The 13,190-nt window shown below is 53.5% G+C and overlaps 1 protein-coding gene across 3 annotated transcripts in view; it reads left to right on the top strand.

The window, feature by feature from the left end:
* Positions 1-13,190, top strand: part of LOC140396469 (tryptophan 5-hydroxylase 2-like) — an 84,573-nt gene that overhangs the window by 13,089 nt on the left and 58,294 nt on the right. For all 3 annotated transcript variants that reach the window (XM_072485119.1, XM_072485118.1, XM_072485116.1), the window contains one exon: positions 12,311-12,378. In XM_072485119.1, the coding sequence (XP_072341220.1) occupies positions 12,311-12,378 (68 nt within the window). The remainder of the gene's footprint in view (positions 1-12,310; positions 12,379-13,190) is intronic.

Here is a 13,190-nt window from a genome sequence, read left to right on the forward strand (position 1 = left end):
CCGAGGACTCCCGCGCATGTACGCGCCAAAAGAGGGGACGCTGACGCAGAGGAATGCAATGCGCAGGCGTGCACTACGCAACACCGCACCGCGCATGCACTGTGGTGCAACGAACGCACTGACGTCACGACGTGCGGCAACTGTGGCTCTACCCATTTAAAGCGGCAATGTCCTGCCAAAGCGCGACAATGCCTACGCTGTGGCAGGTTAGGCCACTACGCTGCCTGCTGTCGAGCAGCTCAGCCTGCCAACTCATACCCGTTTAACCAGCCTCGCAGAAACGTTCAGGCAATTCAACCCACGTTCACCGAGTCCGATCCCGACGTCACACAGACCATTGACACTGAGGACAGGGAGCCCTTCCGCGTTGCTGTCATCAACAAGAACCAGCTGTCCCCGAGTCGAATGCACCAGCCGCTGTCAGTGCACAGAATTGATCCGGATGACGAGTGGTGTGCCACCCTGACGGTCAACCGATCCCAGATCAGATTCCGCCTGGACACTGGTGCCTTCGCCAATCTCCTAGCATGGTCAGCATTCCTGACCCTGAAGGTTAAACCACCTATTCTGCCATCCAACTGTCAACTCGTTGACTATAATGGCAATGTCATCCCCGCCACGGGGTCGTGCCAGCACGAAGTGACACACAAATCACGTAAAGCCACACTAACATTCGAAATCGTGGGCTCCTCAAAGGACTTCAGTAAGGCCTTTGACAAGGTCCCTCATGGTAGACTAGTACAAAAGGTGAAGTCACACGGGATCAGGGGTGAGCTGGCAAGGTGGATACAGAACTGGCTAGACCATAGAAGGCAGAGAGTAGCAATGGAAGGATGCTTTTCTAATTGGAGGGCTGTGACCAGTGGTGTTCCACAGGGATCAGTGCTGGGACCTTTGCTCTTTGTAGTATATATAAATGATTTGGAGGAAAATGTAACTGGTCTGATTAATATGTTTGCAGACGACACAAAGGTTGGTGGAATTGCGGATAGTGATGAGGACTGTCGGAGGATACAGCAGGATTTAGATTGTTTGGAGACTTGGGCGGAGAGATGGCAGATGGAGTTTAATCCGGACAAATGTGAGGTAATGCATTTTGGAAGGTCTAATGCAGGTAGGGAATATACAGTGAATGGTAGAACCCTCAAGAGTATTGAAAGTCAAAGAGATCTAGGAGTACAGGTCCACAGGTCATTGAAAGGGGCAACACAGGTGGAGAAGGTAGTCAAGAAGGCATACGGCATGCTTGCCTTCATTGGCCGGGGCATTGAGTATAAGAATTGGCAAGTCATGTTGCAGCTGTATAGAACCTTAGTTAGGCCACACTTGGAGTATAGTGTTCAATTCTGGTCGCCACACTACCAGAAGGATGTGGAGGCTTTAGAGAGGGTGCAGAAGAGATTTACCAGAATGTTGCCTGGTATGGAGGGCATTAGCTATGAGGAGCGGTTGAATAAACTCGGTTTGTTCTCACTGGAACGAAGGAGGTTGAGGGGAGACCTGATAGAGGTCTACAAAATTATGAGGGGCATAGACAGAGTGGATAGTCAGAGGCTTTTCCCCAGGGTAGAGGGGTCAATTACTAGGGGACATAGGTTTAAGGTGAGAGGGGCAAGGTTTAGAGTAGATGTACGAGGCAAGTTTTTTACACAGAGCGTAGTGGGTGCCTGGAACTCGCTACCGGAGGAGGTGGTGGAAGCAGGGACGATAGTGACATTTAAGGGGCATCTTGACAAATACATGAATAGGATGGGAATAGAGGGATACAGACCCAGGAAGTGTAGAATATTGTAGTTTAGTCGGGCAGCATGGTCGGCACGGGCTTGGAGGGCCGAAGGGCCTGTTCCGGTGCTGTACATTTCTTTGTTCTTTGTTTGTTCTTTGACTCTCTGCTAGGCACACAGGCGTGTAAAATCCTCCACCTCGTTCGGCGTGTACACTCTCTCCAGAAGGCACGTCCGATTTCCCAGATGTAGACTTTAGGGCGCAGCTCAACTCAATCCTCACGCACAACCAGGATGTTTTCGAGGGCATGGGCACAATGCCCTACACGGACAAATTCCGGCTTAAACACGATGCCACGCTGGTAGTTCACGCACCTCACAGGGTCTCAGCACCCTTCAAGGACCACCTCAAGCAGCAGCTGCAGGACCTTCAGGACCAAGGAGTGCTTACCCGGGTAACAGAGCCGACTCCATGGGTCAGCTCCATGGTGTGCGTCAAGAAGCCTTCCGGCGAGCTCCGGATCTGTGTAGACCCGAAAGACTTAAATCGCAACATAATGAGGGAACACTACCCCATACCCAAACGTAAGGAGATCACGTGCGAGATGGCTTGGGCAAAAATATTCACCAAGCTTGATGCCTCAAAGGGCTTCTGGCAGATTCAATTGGATCAGTCCAGCAGGAAGCTGTGCACTTTCAACACTCCATTTGGCAGATACTGCTACAATAGGATGCCATTTGGCATCATATCGGCCTCTGAAGTGTTCCATCGCATCATGGAACAGATGATGGAGGGCATCGAAGGGGTGCGTGTCTATGTAGACAACGTCATTATTTGGTCCACCACACCGCAGGAGCACATCAGTCGCCTCCAGTGCATCTTTATACGATACGGGACCAGGGCCTGCGTCTTCACCGAGCCAAATGCTCTTTTGGACAAACCGAGCTGAAGTTCCTGGGGGACCACATCTCCCGGTTGGGGGTGCGGCCGGATGCCGACAAGGTGGCAGCCATCACGGCCATGCAGAAGCCCACAGACAAGAAGGCGGTGCTACGCTTTCTCGGAATGGTCAACTTCCTGGGGAAGTTCATCCCCAACCTTGCTTCCCACACTACAGCTCTCCGGCACCTTGTCAGGAAGACAACTGAATTCCAGTGGCTTCCCACCCACCAGCGTGAATGGGAGGAGCTCAAGGTCAAGCTCACCACCGCCCCAGTACTGGCGTTTTTCGATCCCGCAAGGGAGACGAAAATCTCGACTGACGCCAGCCAGTCCGGCATTGGGGCGGTCCTCCTGCAACGGGATGACGCCTCATCATGGGCCCCAGTCGCCTATGCGTCACGGGCCATGACCCCCACAGAGCAGCGCTATGCGCAGATTGAAAAGGAGTGCCTAGGCCTGTTGACTGGCGTTGACAAGTTCCACGACTATGTGTATGGCCTTCCCCAGTTCATCATGGAGACTGACCATTGCCCGCTGGTTGGCATCATTCAAAAGGACCTCAACGATATGACCCCTCGCCTCCAGCGCATTCTGCTCAAACCCCGGAGGTACGACTTTCAACTTCTCTACACCTCGGGTAAGGACCTCATCATAGCAGACGATCTGTCCAGGGCAGTCAACACGCCTCCTTCCACATTAGCAAGCTCCTTCGCCGGGCTACTAGGGACGCAAAGGCCAGAATGCCGACCTCTTTCGCCTCCTGCACTCCCGGCTCGTTCACTGCTCCAAATATTGCTAGCCCCCAGCTTGGCTTGACCCGGACTTTCACCACCTGAGATATTGCTCCCGCCACTCCTCTCCAGAACCCCTCCAGTGCCGGGCATGACCAAAACATATGGACATGGTTCGCCGGGCTCCATGAGCACCTTCCACATCTGTCCTCCACCCCAAAGAACCTACTCAACCTCGCACCCATCAAGTGCGCTCTGTGAACCACCTTAAATTGTATCAGGCTAAGCCTGGCACACGAGGAAGGGGAATTAACCCTACCTAGGGCATCAGCCCACAGACCTTCCTCAATCTCCTCCCACAGCTCCTCTTCCCATTTACCCTTCAGCTCCTCTACCAGCGCTTCCCCCTCTTCTTTCATCTCCTGGTGTATTGCCGACACCTTGCCCTCCCCGACCCATACACCCGAGATCACCCTGTCTTGAACTTCTTGTGCCGGGAGCAACGGGAATTCCCTCACATGTCACCTCACAAATGCCCTCACCTGCATATGTCTAAAGGCATTTCCCGGGGGTATCTCGAACTTCACCTCCAGTGCCCCTAGGCTCGCAAATGTCCCGTCAATGAACAGGTCCCCCATTCTTCTAATCCCCGCCCGATGCCAGCTCTGGAACCCCTCGTCCATCTTCCCCGGGACAAACCGGTGGTTACCCCTGATCGGGGACCACACCGAGGTTCCCATTGCACCCCTGTGCCATCTCCACTGGCCCCAGATCCTTAGCGTTGCCGCCACCACCGGGCTCGTGGTGTACCTTGTCGGCGAGAGTAGCAGCAGTGCCGTCACCAACGCCCCCAGGCTCGTTTCTTTACAGGACGTCATCTCCATCCTCTTCCATGCCGCCCCCTCTCCCTCCATCACCCACTTGCGGATCATCGCCACATTTGCTGCCCAGTAGTAGCCCCCTAGGTTTGGCAGCGCCAACCCTCCTCGGTCCCTACTGCGTTCCAGGAACCCTCTCCCTACCCTCGGGGTCCTATTCGCCCACACAAACCCCATTATACTCCTACCTACTCTCTTGAAAAAGGCCTTGGTGATCGCGATGGGAAGGCACTGAAACACAAACAGAAACCTCGGAAGAACCACCATTTTGACCGACTGCACTCTACCCGCTAGCGAGATCCCATCTTTTGAAGTCCTCCTCCATTTGCTCCACCAACCTCGTCAGATTCAGTTTATGTAGGGCCCCTCAACTCCTGGCTATCTGGATCCCCAGATACCGAAAGCTCCCCTCCGCCCTCCTCAGCGGTAGGTCCCCTATCCCTCTTTCTTGGTCCCCTGTCTGTAATAAAAAGAGCTCACTCTTCCCTACATTGAGCTTATAGCCTGAAAACTCCCCAAACTCCCTTAGAGTCTGCATGACCTCCACCATTCCCTCCATTGGATCCGCCACGTACAGCAACAGGTCATCCGCATAAAGCGACACCCGATGCTCTTCTCCCCCTCGGACCACCCCCCTCCATTTATTAGACTCCCTCAATGACATGGCCAAGGGTTCGATCGCCAATGCAAACAACAGGGGGGACAGGGGGCACCCCTGCCTCGTCCCTCGGTACAGCCGAAAGTACTCCGATCTCCGCCGGTTTGTCACTACACTCGCCACCGGGGCTCTGTAAAGGAGTTTAACCCAACTGATAAACCCTCCCCCGAACCCAAACCTACGCAGCACCTCCCAGAGGTACTCCCACTCTACTCGGTCAAAGGCCTTCTCCGCGTCCATAGCTGCCCCTAGCTCTGCCTCTCTCTCCTCCGATGGCATCATTATCACGTTTAAGAGCCGCCGCACATTAGTGTTTAATTGCCTGCCCTTTACAAATCCCGTCTGGTCCTCACGGATCACCCCCGGGACACAGCCCCCGATCCTCGTGGCCAGCACTTTTGCCAGCAACTTAGCATCCACATTGAGGAGCGAGATCGGCCTGTACGATCCACATTGCAGTGGGTCCTTGTCCCGCTTTAGGATCAAAGAAATTGTTGCTTCCGACATTGTCGGGGGCAGGGTCCCCTCCTCTCTTGCCTCATTAAAGGTCCTCACCAGTAGCGGGGCCAACAGGTCTACATACTTCCTGTAGAACTCCACCGGGAACCCGTCCGGCCCCGGGGCCTTCCCCGCCTGCATACTCCCCAAACCCTTGCTCAGCTCCTCCAACCCAATTGGTGCCCCTAAACCAGCCACCTCCTGCTCCTCCACCCTCGGGAATCTCAGTTGGTCTAGGAATCGTCTCATCCCCTCTTCCACGGCTGGGGGCTGGGATCTGTACAGCTCTTCATAGAAGGCCTTAAATACCTTGTTTATTTTCGTCGCACTCCGAACCGTGGCTCCCCTTCCATCTTTGACTCCCCCTATTTCCCTCGCTGCCATCCTCTTACGGAGCTGGTGTGCCAGCATCCGACTAGCCTTTTCCCCATGCTCGTAGGTCGCCCCCTGCGCCTTCCTCCACTGTGCCTCCGCCTTCCCTGTGGTCAACAGGTCAAACTTCGTCTGGAGCCATCGTCTTTCCCCAAGTAATCTCTCCTCCGGGGCCTCTGCGTATCTCCTGTCCACTCTCGAAATCTCCCCCACTAACCGCTCCCTTTCCATGCCCACTCTCTTCTCCCTATGAGCCCTGATGGAGATTAACTCTCCCCGGATCACTGCCTTCAACGCCTCCCATACCACCCCCACCCGCACCTCCCCGTTGTCGTTGGCCTCCAAGTACCTTTCGATACACCCCCTCACCTTCCCACACACCACCTCATCTGCCAGCAGTCCCACATCCAGCCGCCACAGCAGGCGTTGGTCCCTCTCCTCTCCCAGCTCCGGTTCCACCCAGTGCGGGGCGTGATCTGAAACGGCTATGGCCGAATACTACGTCCCCTCCACCCTCGGGATGAGCGCCCTACCCAGAACAAAAAAATCTATCCGGGAGTAGGCTTTGTGCACATGGGAGAAAAAAGAAAATTCCCTGGCCTGCGGCCTTGCCTCATGCAAACCTCCATGGGTCCACTCCCCCCCCCATCTGATCCATAAACCCTCTAAGCACCTTGGCCGCCGCCGGCCTCTTTCCAGTCCTTGATCTGGAGTGGTCCAGTGCTGGGTCCAACACTGTATTGAAGTCCCCTCCCATTATCAGGCCTCCTACCTCCAGGTCCGGAATGCGCCCCAACATGCGCTTCATGAATCCAGCATCATCCCAGTTCGGGGCGTATACATTTACCAACACCACCCACATCCCTTGCAACCTACCGCTCACCATCACATATCGCCCTCCATTATCCACTACGATAGTCTTGGCCTCAAATGACACCTGCTTTCCCACCAATATTGCCACCCCTCAATTCTTCGCGTCCAGTCCCGAGTGGAATACCTGTCCTACCCATCCCTTTCTTAACCTGACCTGGTCCGCCACCTTCAGGTGTGTCTCTTGGAGCATGACCACGTCTGCCTTCAGTCCCTTCGAGCCCGCCGACTAGCCATCTCCTTTTCTAGGCCAGTCCCGCGTCCACGCCTCCCTCACCCTCCAGTCCCCCAGCCGGGGGACCCCCACCCCGACCACCTCTTCTGTGTCCATTCCCTTTCGGCCAGTGCAGCATCAACCCTTTCCCCCCCCCCCTTTCCCCCCTCCCCTCCCCCCCGCTAGACCCCTGTCTAGCTTTTTTGCTCCCCCATATCACTCCTGTAAGTCAGCTGACACCTGCTGACCCCGGCTTCCCCCGCCGTCCCATTGACCTCCCCGTGTGGGAGTCTCCCAATCAATATGCGTTCCTTTGTTCCCCCTCCCGCCTTTCTTCCCGCGCGCGGGAAAAAACCCCCGCGCTTTCCAAAGCCTGCCCTGCCCCCTCTGGCGCAGCTCCTGTCGCGGCCTTGTCTCTCTCCCCCAGCCCATGTAACATTTCCTGCATGTGACTGACCCCCTATATACAACAACCATCACACATCAAACCTCAAACATCCCCCCCACCCTGACAAACCCTCAGTTAGAGTCCAACTTTTCGGTTTGTATAAAGGTCCACGCCTCTTCAGGCGTTTCGAAGTAATAGTGTTGGCCCGTGTATGTGACCCACAGTCGCGCTGGCTGCAGCATTCCGAATTTCACTCCTTTCCGGTACAACGCCGCTTTGGCCCGGTTGAAACCCGCTCTCCGTTTTGCAACCTCCGCGCTCCAGTCCGGGTATACTCGGATGTCTGCATTGTCCCACTTACTGCTCCGTTCCTTCTTGGTCCATTTCAGGACCCTCTCTCTGTCCGTGAACCGGTGAAATCTCACCACCATCGCCCTTGGCGGCTCATTTGCCTTGGGCCTCCTCACCAGCACCCGGTGTGCCCCGTCCAGCTCCAGCGACCTCGAAGGGGCCTCCGCGCCCATCATCACCCCGAGCATCGTGCTCGCGTATGCCCCGGCATCGGCCCCCTCCACTCCTTCAGGGAGACCCAGGATCCGCAGATTCTTTCTCCTCGACCTGTTCTCCAGGTCTTCGAGTCTTCCCGCCCACCTCTTGTGCAGCGCCTCGTGCTCCTCCACTCTCACCGCCAGGCCCAAGAGCTCGTCCTCATTCTCACTGACTCTTTTCTGTACCTCCTGGATCTTTACTTCGTGGGCCTTCTGGGTCATCCCTAAGTCCTTCAATTGCCGACAGCATAGGCGCCAGCATCTCCTTGCGCAGCTCCTCGAAGCAGCGCTTGATGAACTCCTGCCGCTCCGGCCCGCACTCCGCTTTGTCCCCGGCCGCCGCCATTTTGTTTTTTTTCCCTCTCTTCTCCCGCTGCTCCAATGCCGCTTTTTTGGCCGTTGCACTTCTGGTCCGGTCCATAAATGTTGGAGGGGGACCTCTCTCTTCCCTTCCCCACGGGTTGTCTTCGGAAAAAATTCCGTTAGGGCTCCTCTAACGAGCCCAAAAGTCCGTAATAGTGGGAGCTGCCGAACCGTGCGGCTTAGCTCCGCATAGCCGCAACCGGAAGTCCCGCCTGGCCCACATTCGATGTGAGACTGCGGCCGACCCCCTTCTGCAACGTGTGATGCACCACATGACGGACGGGTGGCTCAAGGGACAATGCCCACAGTTTTACAACGTTCAGGACGACTTGGCAGTCGTTGATGGTGTCCTCCTGAAGCTGGACCACATCGTGATCCCACACAGCTTGCACCGTCTTGTTTTAGAACAACTGCACGAAGGCCATCTCGGCGTTGAGAAGTGCCGGCGGAGGGCCCGAGAGGCTGTGTACTGGTCGGGAATAAGTGAGGACATTGCTAACACTGTGCTCAATTGCCCCACCTGTCAGCGGTTTCAGCCGGCCCAACTCCGTGAGACCCTTCAGCCCCATGAGTTGGTCACGTCCCCCTGGTCGAAGGTGGGCGTGGACCTGTTCCATGCGCTCGGCAGGGGCTACATCATCATCATCGACTACCTTTCCAGCTATCCAGAGGTCATACGCCTGCACGACACCACGTCATCGGCTGTCATCCGGGCCTGCAAAGAGACCTTTGCTCGCCACGGCATTCCGCTCACCGTGATGTCAGACAATGGCCCCTGCTTTGCGAGTCAGGAATGGTCTTGCTTCGCCAGCTCATACAACTTCACACACGTTACGTCCAGTCCTCTGCATCCTCAGTCGAATGGCAAAGCAGAAAAGGGCGTCCATATCGTTAAAAGGCTCCTGTGCAAGGCTGCTGATGCAGGATCTGACTTCTGCCTCGCCTTCCTGGCCTATCGCTCGGCCCCACTGTCCACGGGCCTATCGCCAGCCCAGCTGCTTATGGGTCGCACCCTCAGGACCACTGTGCCATCCATTCACGTCCCAGATCTCGACCATGCTCCGGTACTTCGGCGGATGCAGCAACAGCGTGAGTAACAAAAGGCGACACATGATGCTCGGGTGACTGATCTTCCTGCCCTGGCGCCTGGAAATAATGTCCGCAAACACCTTCCGGAGGGCGGCTGGTTGACAACTGCTGAGGTTCTCTGACAGATAGCTCCCCGCTCGTTCCTGGTTCGTCTGCCTGATGGCTCTATTCACCGCCGCAATCGGCCCTCCCTTCGTCTGGTTCCATGCTAGCTACGTGATCCTGCACCGGTACCACGCCCTCCTATTGTCCCTGCAATGGACTTTGTTGAACTTCCAGACACCCTGCAGCCTCCTCACTGGACCGTCGCCCGGCTCGTTCCTCAGCCGGTGGATCCTGACCCACCCTTGAGGTGGTCAACCCGAATTCGTCGTCCACCTGAGAGACTTAATTTATGAACCTTTTCATATTGGACTCACTGACTTGTTCTGACGTACTGTTTTTGACTTTTTGCCATACTGTTTAAGATTTTGTTATTGTTTGTTAATGACATTGGTTTGGTTCTTGGTGTAACATAGTTAGTTTCTGCACCTGGCACCTCCCTGTGTATATAGTATAACCACATGATCATATTGTTGTAAATATTGCACACACATGATTAGATGCACTCACCACACTTTTTTATTTATTGTCATGTAGGCACATATTCTTTGCGAAAAGGGGGATGTCATGATATTTAGATTAGCATATGATGGTGCAATCAAACACACACTGATGGACATACAATAGGACCAACCAACACACACACAACATCGCAGCCAATCACCAGTGAGAGCACACGCACTATAAAAACAGGGGACACTACAGTTCCTGCTCATTCCAGCAGCAGCCAGCTCAGAGCACCGAGCTCAGAGCCTGCCACTCAGACATTCACCCTGTGCTGAGTGCCTCACCCAGATAGTGATAGGACAGGGTCCACAGATTAGCTGATAATGCACGTACCCAAGTTAGCAGTGTGCTTTTATAGTTAAGTAGTAAATAAAATTGAGTTACACCATCTCCAGCCGTGTTGGATCGTTTGTACACCAGAACACCCAACACGACAGTGCCCAAAAATAGTTTATAAAGGATTGGAAAGATAAGGCTGGTTCGCTTACTCTAGTTAGCCCTGACCAGTCAGCAAAAAGCAAAATCTACTCCCATTGCATAACATTGGTGATTATGTGACTAGACGAGTAATGCGGAGGTCCAGGCAAGTAATCCACTGAATCATACATTCAAATACTACTGTGACGGGTGAGGAATTTAAATTCAATAATTAAATAAGTCTCAACAAAAATCCAGCAGCAGGTTGTTGTTAAAAAGCCATTAGTGTCCTTCAGGGAAGGAAGCCATTGTCCCTGCCTGGTCTGGCCAATATGTGACTCCAAACCCATGGCAATGTGGCTGACACAAAGCTGCACTCTGAAAGGGTCTAGCGAGCCATTCCGTGGTCTCCATTACATCCTTTAGGGCAATTAGGGATGGGCAGTGAGGCCCATATTGCATGAATAAATAAAAATAACTGCTTGAAGAAATTTGTCCTTGGGATCTGAGCAGAGCACGTCGCCCCGAGGGCGCTAAGATTCAGAGGCCCCGAAACAAATGCCTGCCAACTTTCCGGGTGGTGACGGACAATTAACGCAGACGCGATGGCCACAGGCTTCTCAAGAAGAAGAGAAAATGAACTTTTAAAAATGAGTGATTTTGCTAGGCAAGAACAGGCGATTGGGTCAGTCACCAACACTTTCAGAGTTCTGGCAGTGATGCAATGGGCCCAACACCCATCTGGCCTCTACTCTGATAGGTTTTACTCGGGGTAGGATTTCAAAGGAGTGTTTTCCAATCTCTCACCAAAACTTGGCAGATTTCACCGTGGTTGCTGGCAATCTTCTACTGCAGTTTCGGTGCGAGATCAAGAACCCCTGTGTGAAACTCTTCCAATTGCAAAAGAGAAAAATGTCACTGTTAAATCAGACTCTTTCTGAAGTTGCGCTGTCGCTAGGGTTGGAACTCGTCTGTCAGAGGCAATCAGAAATTTGGACACCAGCTGCATATGAACCCCTGATTGTTTGGATTACTGGTTGAAAATCAGGTGCAACGCATGCCCCAGGTTCTGATATCCAGTTCCATTTTATAAGACGGTACCCCAGCATGAAGCCAGACAGATATAGCGGAATAACCTGATACTCATGTAAATCACATTGTTTTAGATGAATGCAGTTAGTGCATGAGTGATTGAAAATGTTCATTTTACAGTTTCGTTGAGTAATATAAACTCACACTTACATGTTCTCTTTAATATGGGAATACTGCCAGCTCTGATAACAATGCTACGTTGCATGATAACTCTTAAAATGCTGTGTCTTCGGCTGAACTTACACTGTAACTGTAGTGTCAGCGTGAAGAGGGTTTGGGTTGCATTGATGCTACGTGGTGGGCGGGGGTGGGTGTTGTTTAGCTCAGTTGGCTGGACAGCTGATATATGATGCAGAGCATCGCCAACAGCGCGGGTTCAATTCCCTTACCTGCTGAGGTTATCCACAAAGGTTCTGCCCGTCTTCTCAATCTTGCCCCGCGTTTGAGGTGTGGTGACCCGCAGGGTCTCCTCCTCAGAAGGGAAAAACAGCCTAGGGACCTCGGGGACTATGGGGAGTTTTGTTTCATCTCTATTGTAGTGTAAGTGGGCAGCAGAGTGGTTAGCACAATTGTTTCTCAGGTCCAGGGTCCCAGGTTCAATTCCCAGCTTGGGTCACTGTCTGTGCGGAGTCTGCACGTTCTCCCAGTGTGTGCGTGGGTTTCCTCCGGGTGCTCCGGTTTCCTCCCACAGTCCAAAGATGTGCAAGTTAGGTGGATTGGTCATGATAAAAGAATTGCCCTTAGTGTCCAAAAAGGTTAGGTGGGGTTACTGGGTTATGGGGATAGGTTGGAAGTGTGGTCTTAAGTGGGGTGCTCTTTCCAAGGGCCAGTGCAGACTCGATGGGCCAAATGGCCTCCTACTGCATGTAAATTCTATGATTCTATAAGTTCAGCCTTAATCTCCCTCTGTTCACAGGGCTTTAAAGACAATGAGTACAGAAAGCGAAGGAAGTACTTTGTGGACGTTGCCATGAATTACAAAATGTACGTGTTAGCAGGTAACAAAGAGAATTTCGCTGATTTTTATTTTAAATTCTCTGCATCAGCTCGTTTCTGATAGATTCAGCTTTATGTGCTCATTATGACCTCAACTTAAAGCTCATTTAGCTTTACCATCAGCAAGTGTGAGTCTACTGCTAAAGTGGCTGACAGCCATTGAGATTCGCACAAGGAAAACTCCACCCACTTGATGTCAGGAAATTACAGTTCCGATTGCTACTCTCCAGAGGATATGAACAGCCATACAGCATCGGCGGAATTCTCCCTTCCTGAGACTAAGTGTTGATGCCGGGGCAGGATTCAAGGACTTCCACAACTGGCACCGCACCTGGACCCATTCAATGACCATTGAGGGGCTAGCCCCGGTGCCACGTGGAATGCAATCGATTCCAATGAGAAATGGTGCCGGATTTGCGATTGTCATTCAGGAGGTTGACAAGCTGCAGCCGCATATACACACTTCACTCCCCACCCACACCATCCCAGCCAACAAGATGGTAGCGAGGAGAGCAGCTCCCCGTTTTACGGACGCCGAGCTTCAGACCCTGCCAGACACCGTGGAGGAGAGGCGGGTGACCCTGTACCCTGCACCCCCCCCCCCCCCCCACCCCCCTACACACGAGGCCTCATGCGGCGCCTCTTTGCACCTCCTCCTCCTCTTTGGCCTGTTGGGCGGCTGGCTTTCCATCATTATTGGCTGCCTCCTGTTCCTCTGGGGCACTCTCCGCTGCTGCATCCTCCTCCTTCTCAAGCAGATCCAGCTCATACAGCTGCAGGGCTGTGGCAACTAGGAGGAA

The sequence above is a fragment of the Scyliorhinus torazame genome, chromosome 19 (genome assembly GCF_047496885.1).
Source record: "Scyliorhinus torazame isolate Kashiwa2021f chromosome 19, sScyTor2.1, whole genome shotgun sequence".
Classification (NCBI taxonomy): Eukaryota; Metazoa; Chordata; class Chondrichthyes; order Carcharhiniformes; family Scyliorhinidae; genus Scyliorhinus; species Scyliorhinus torazame.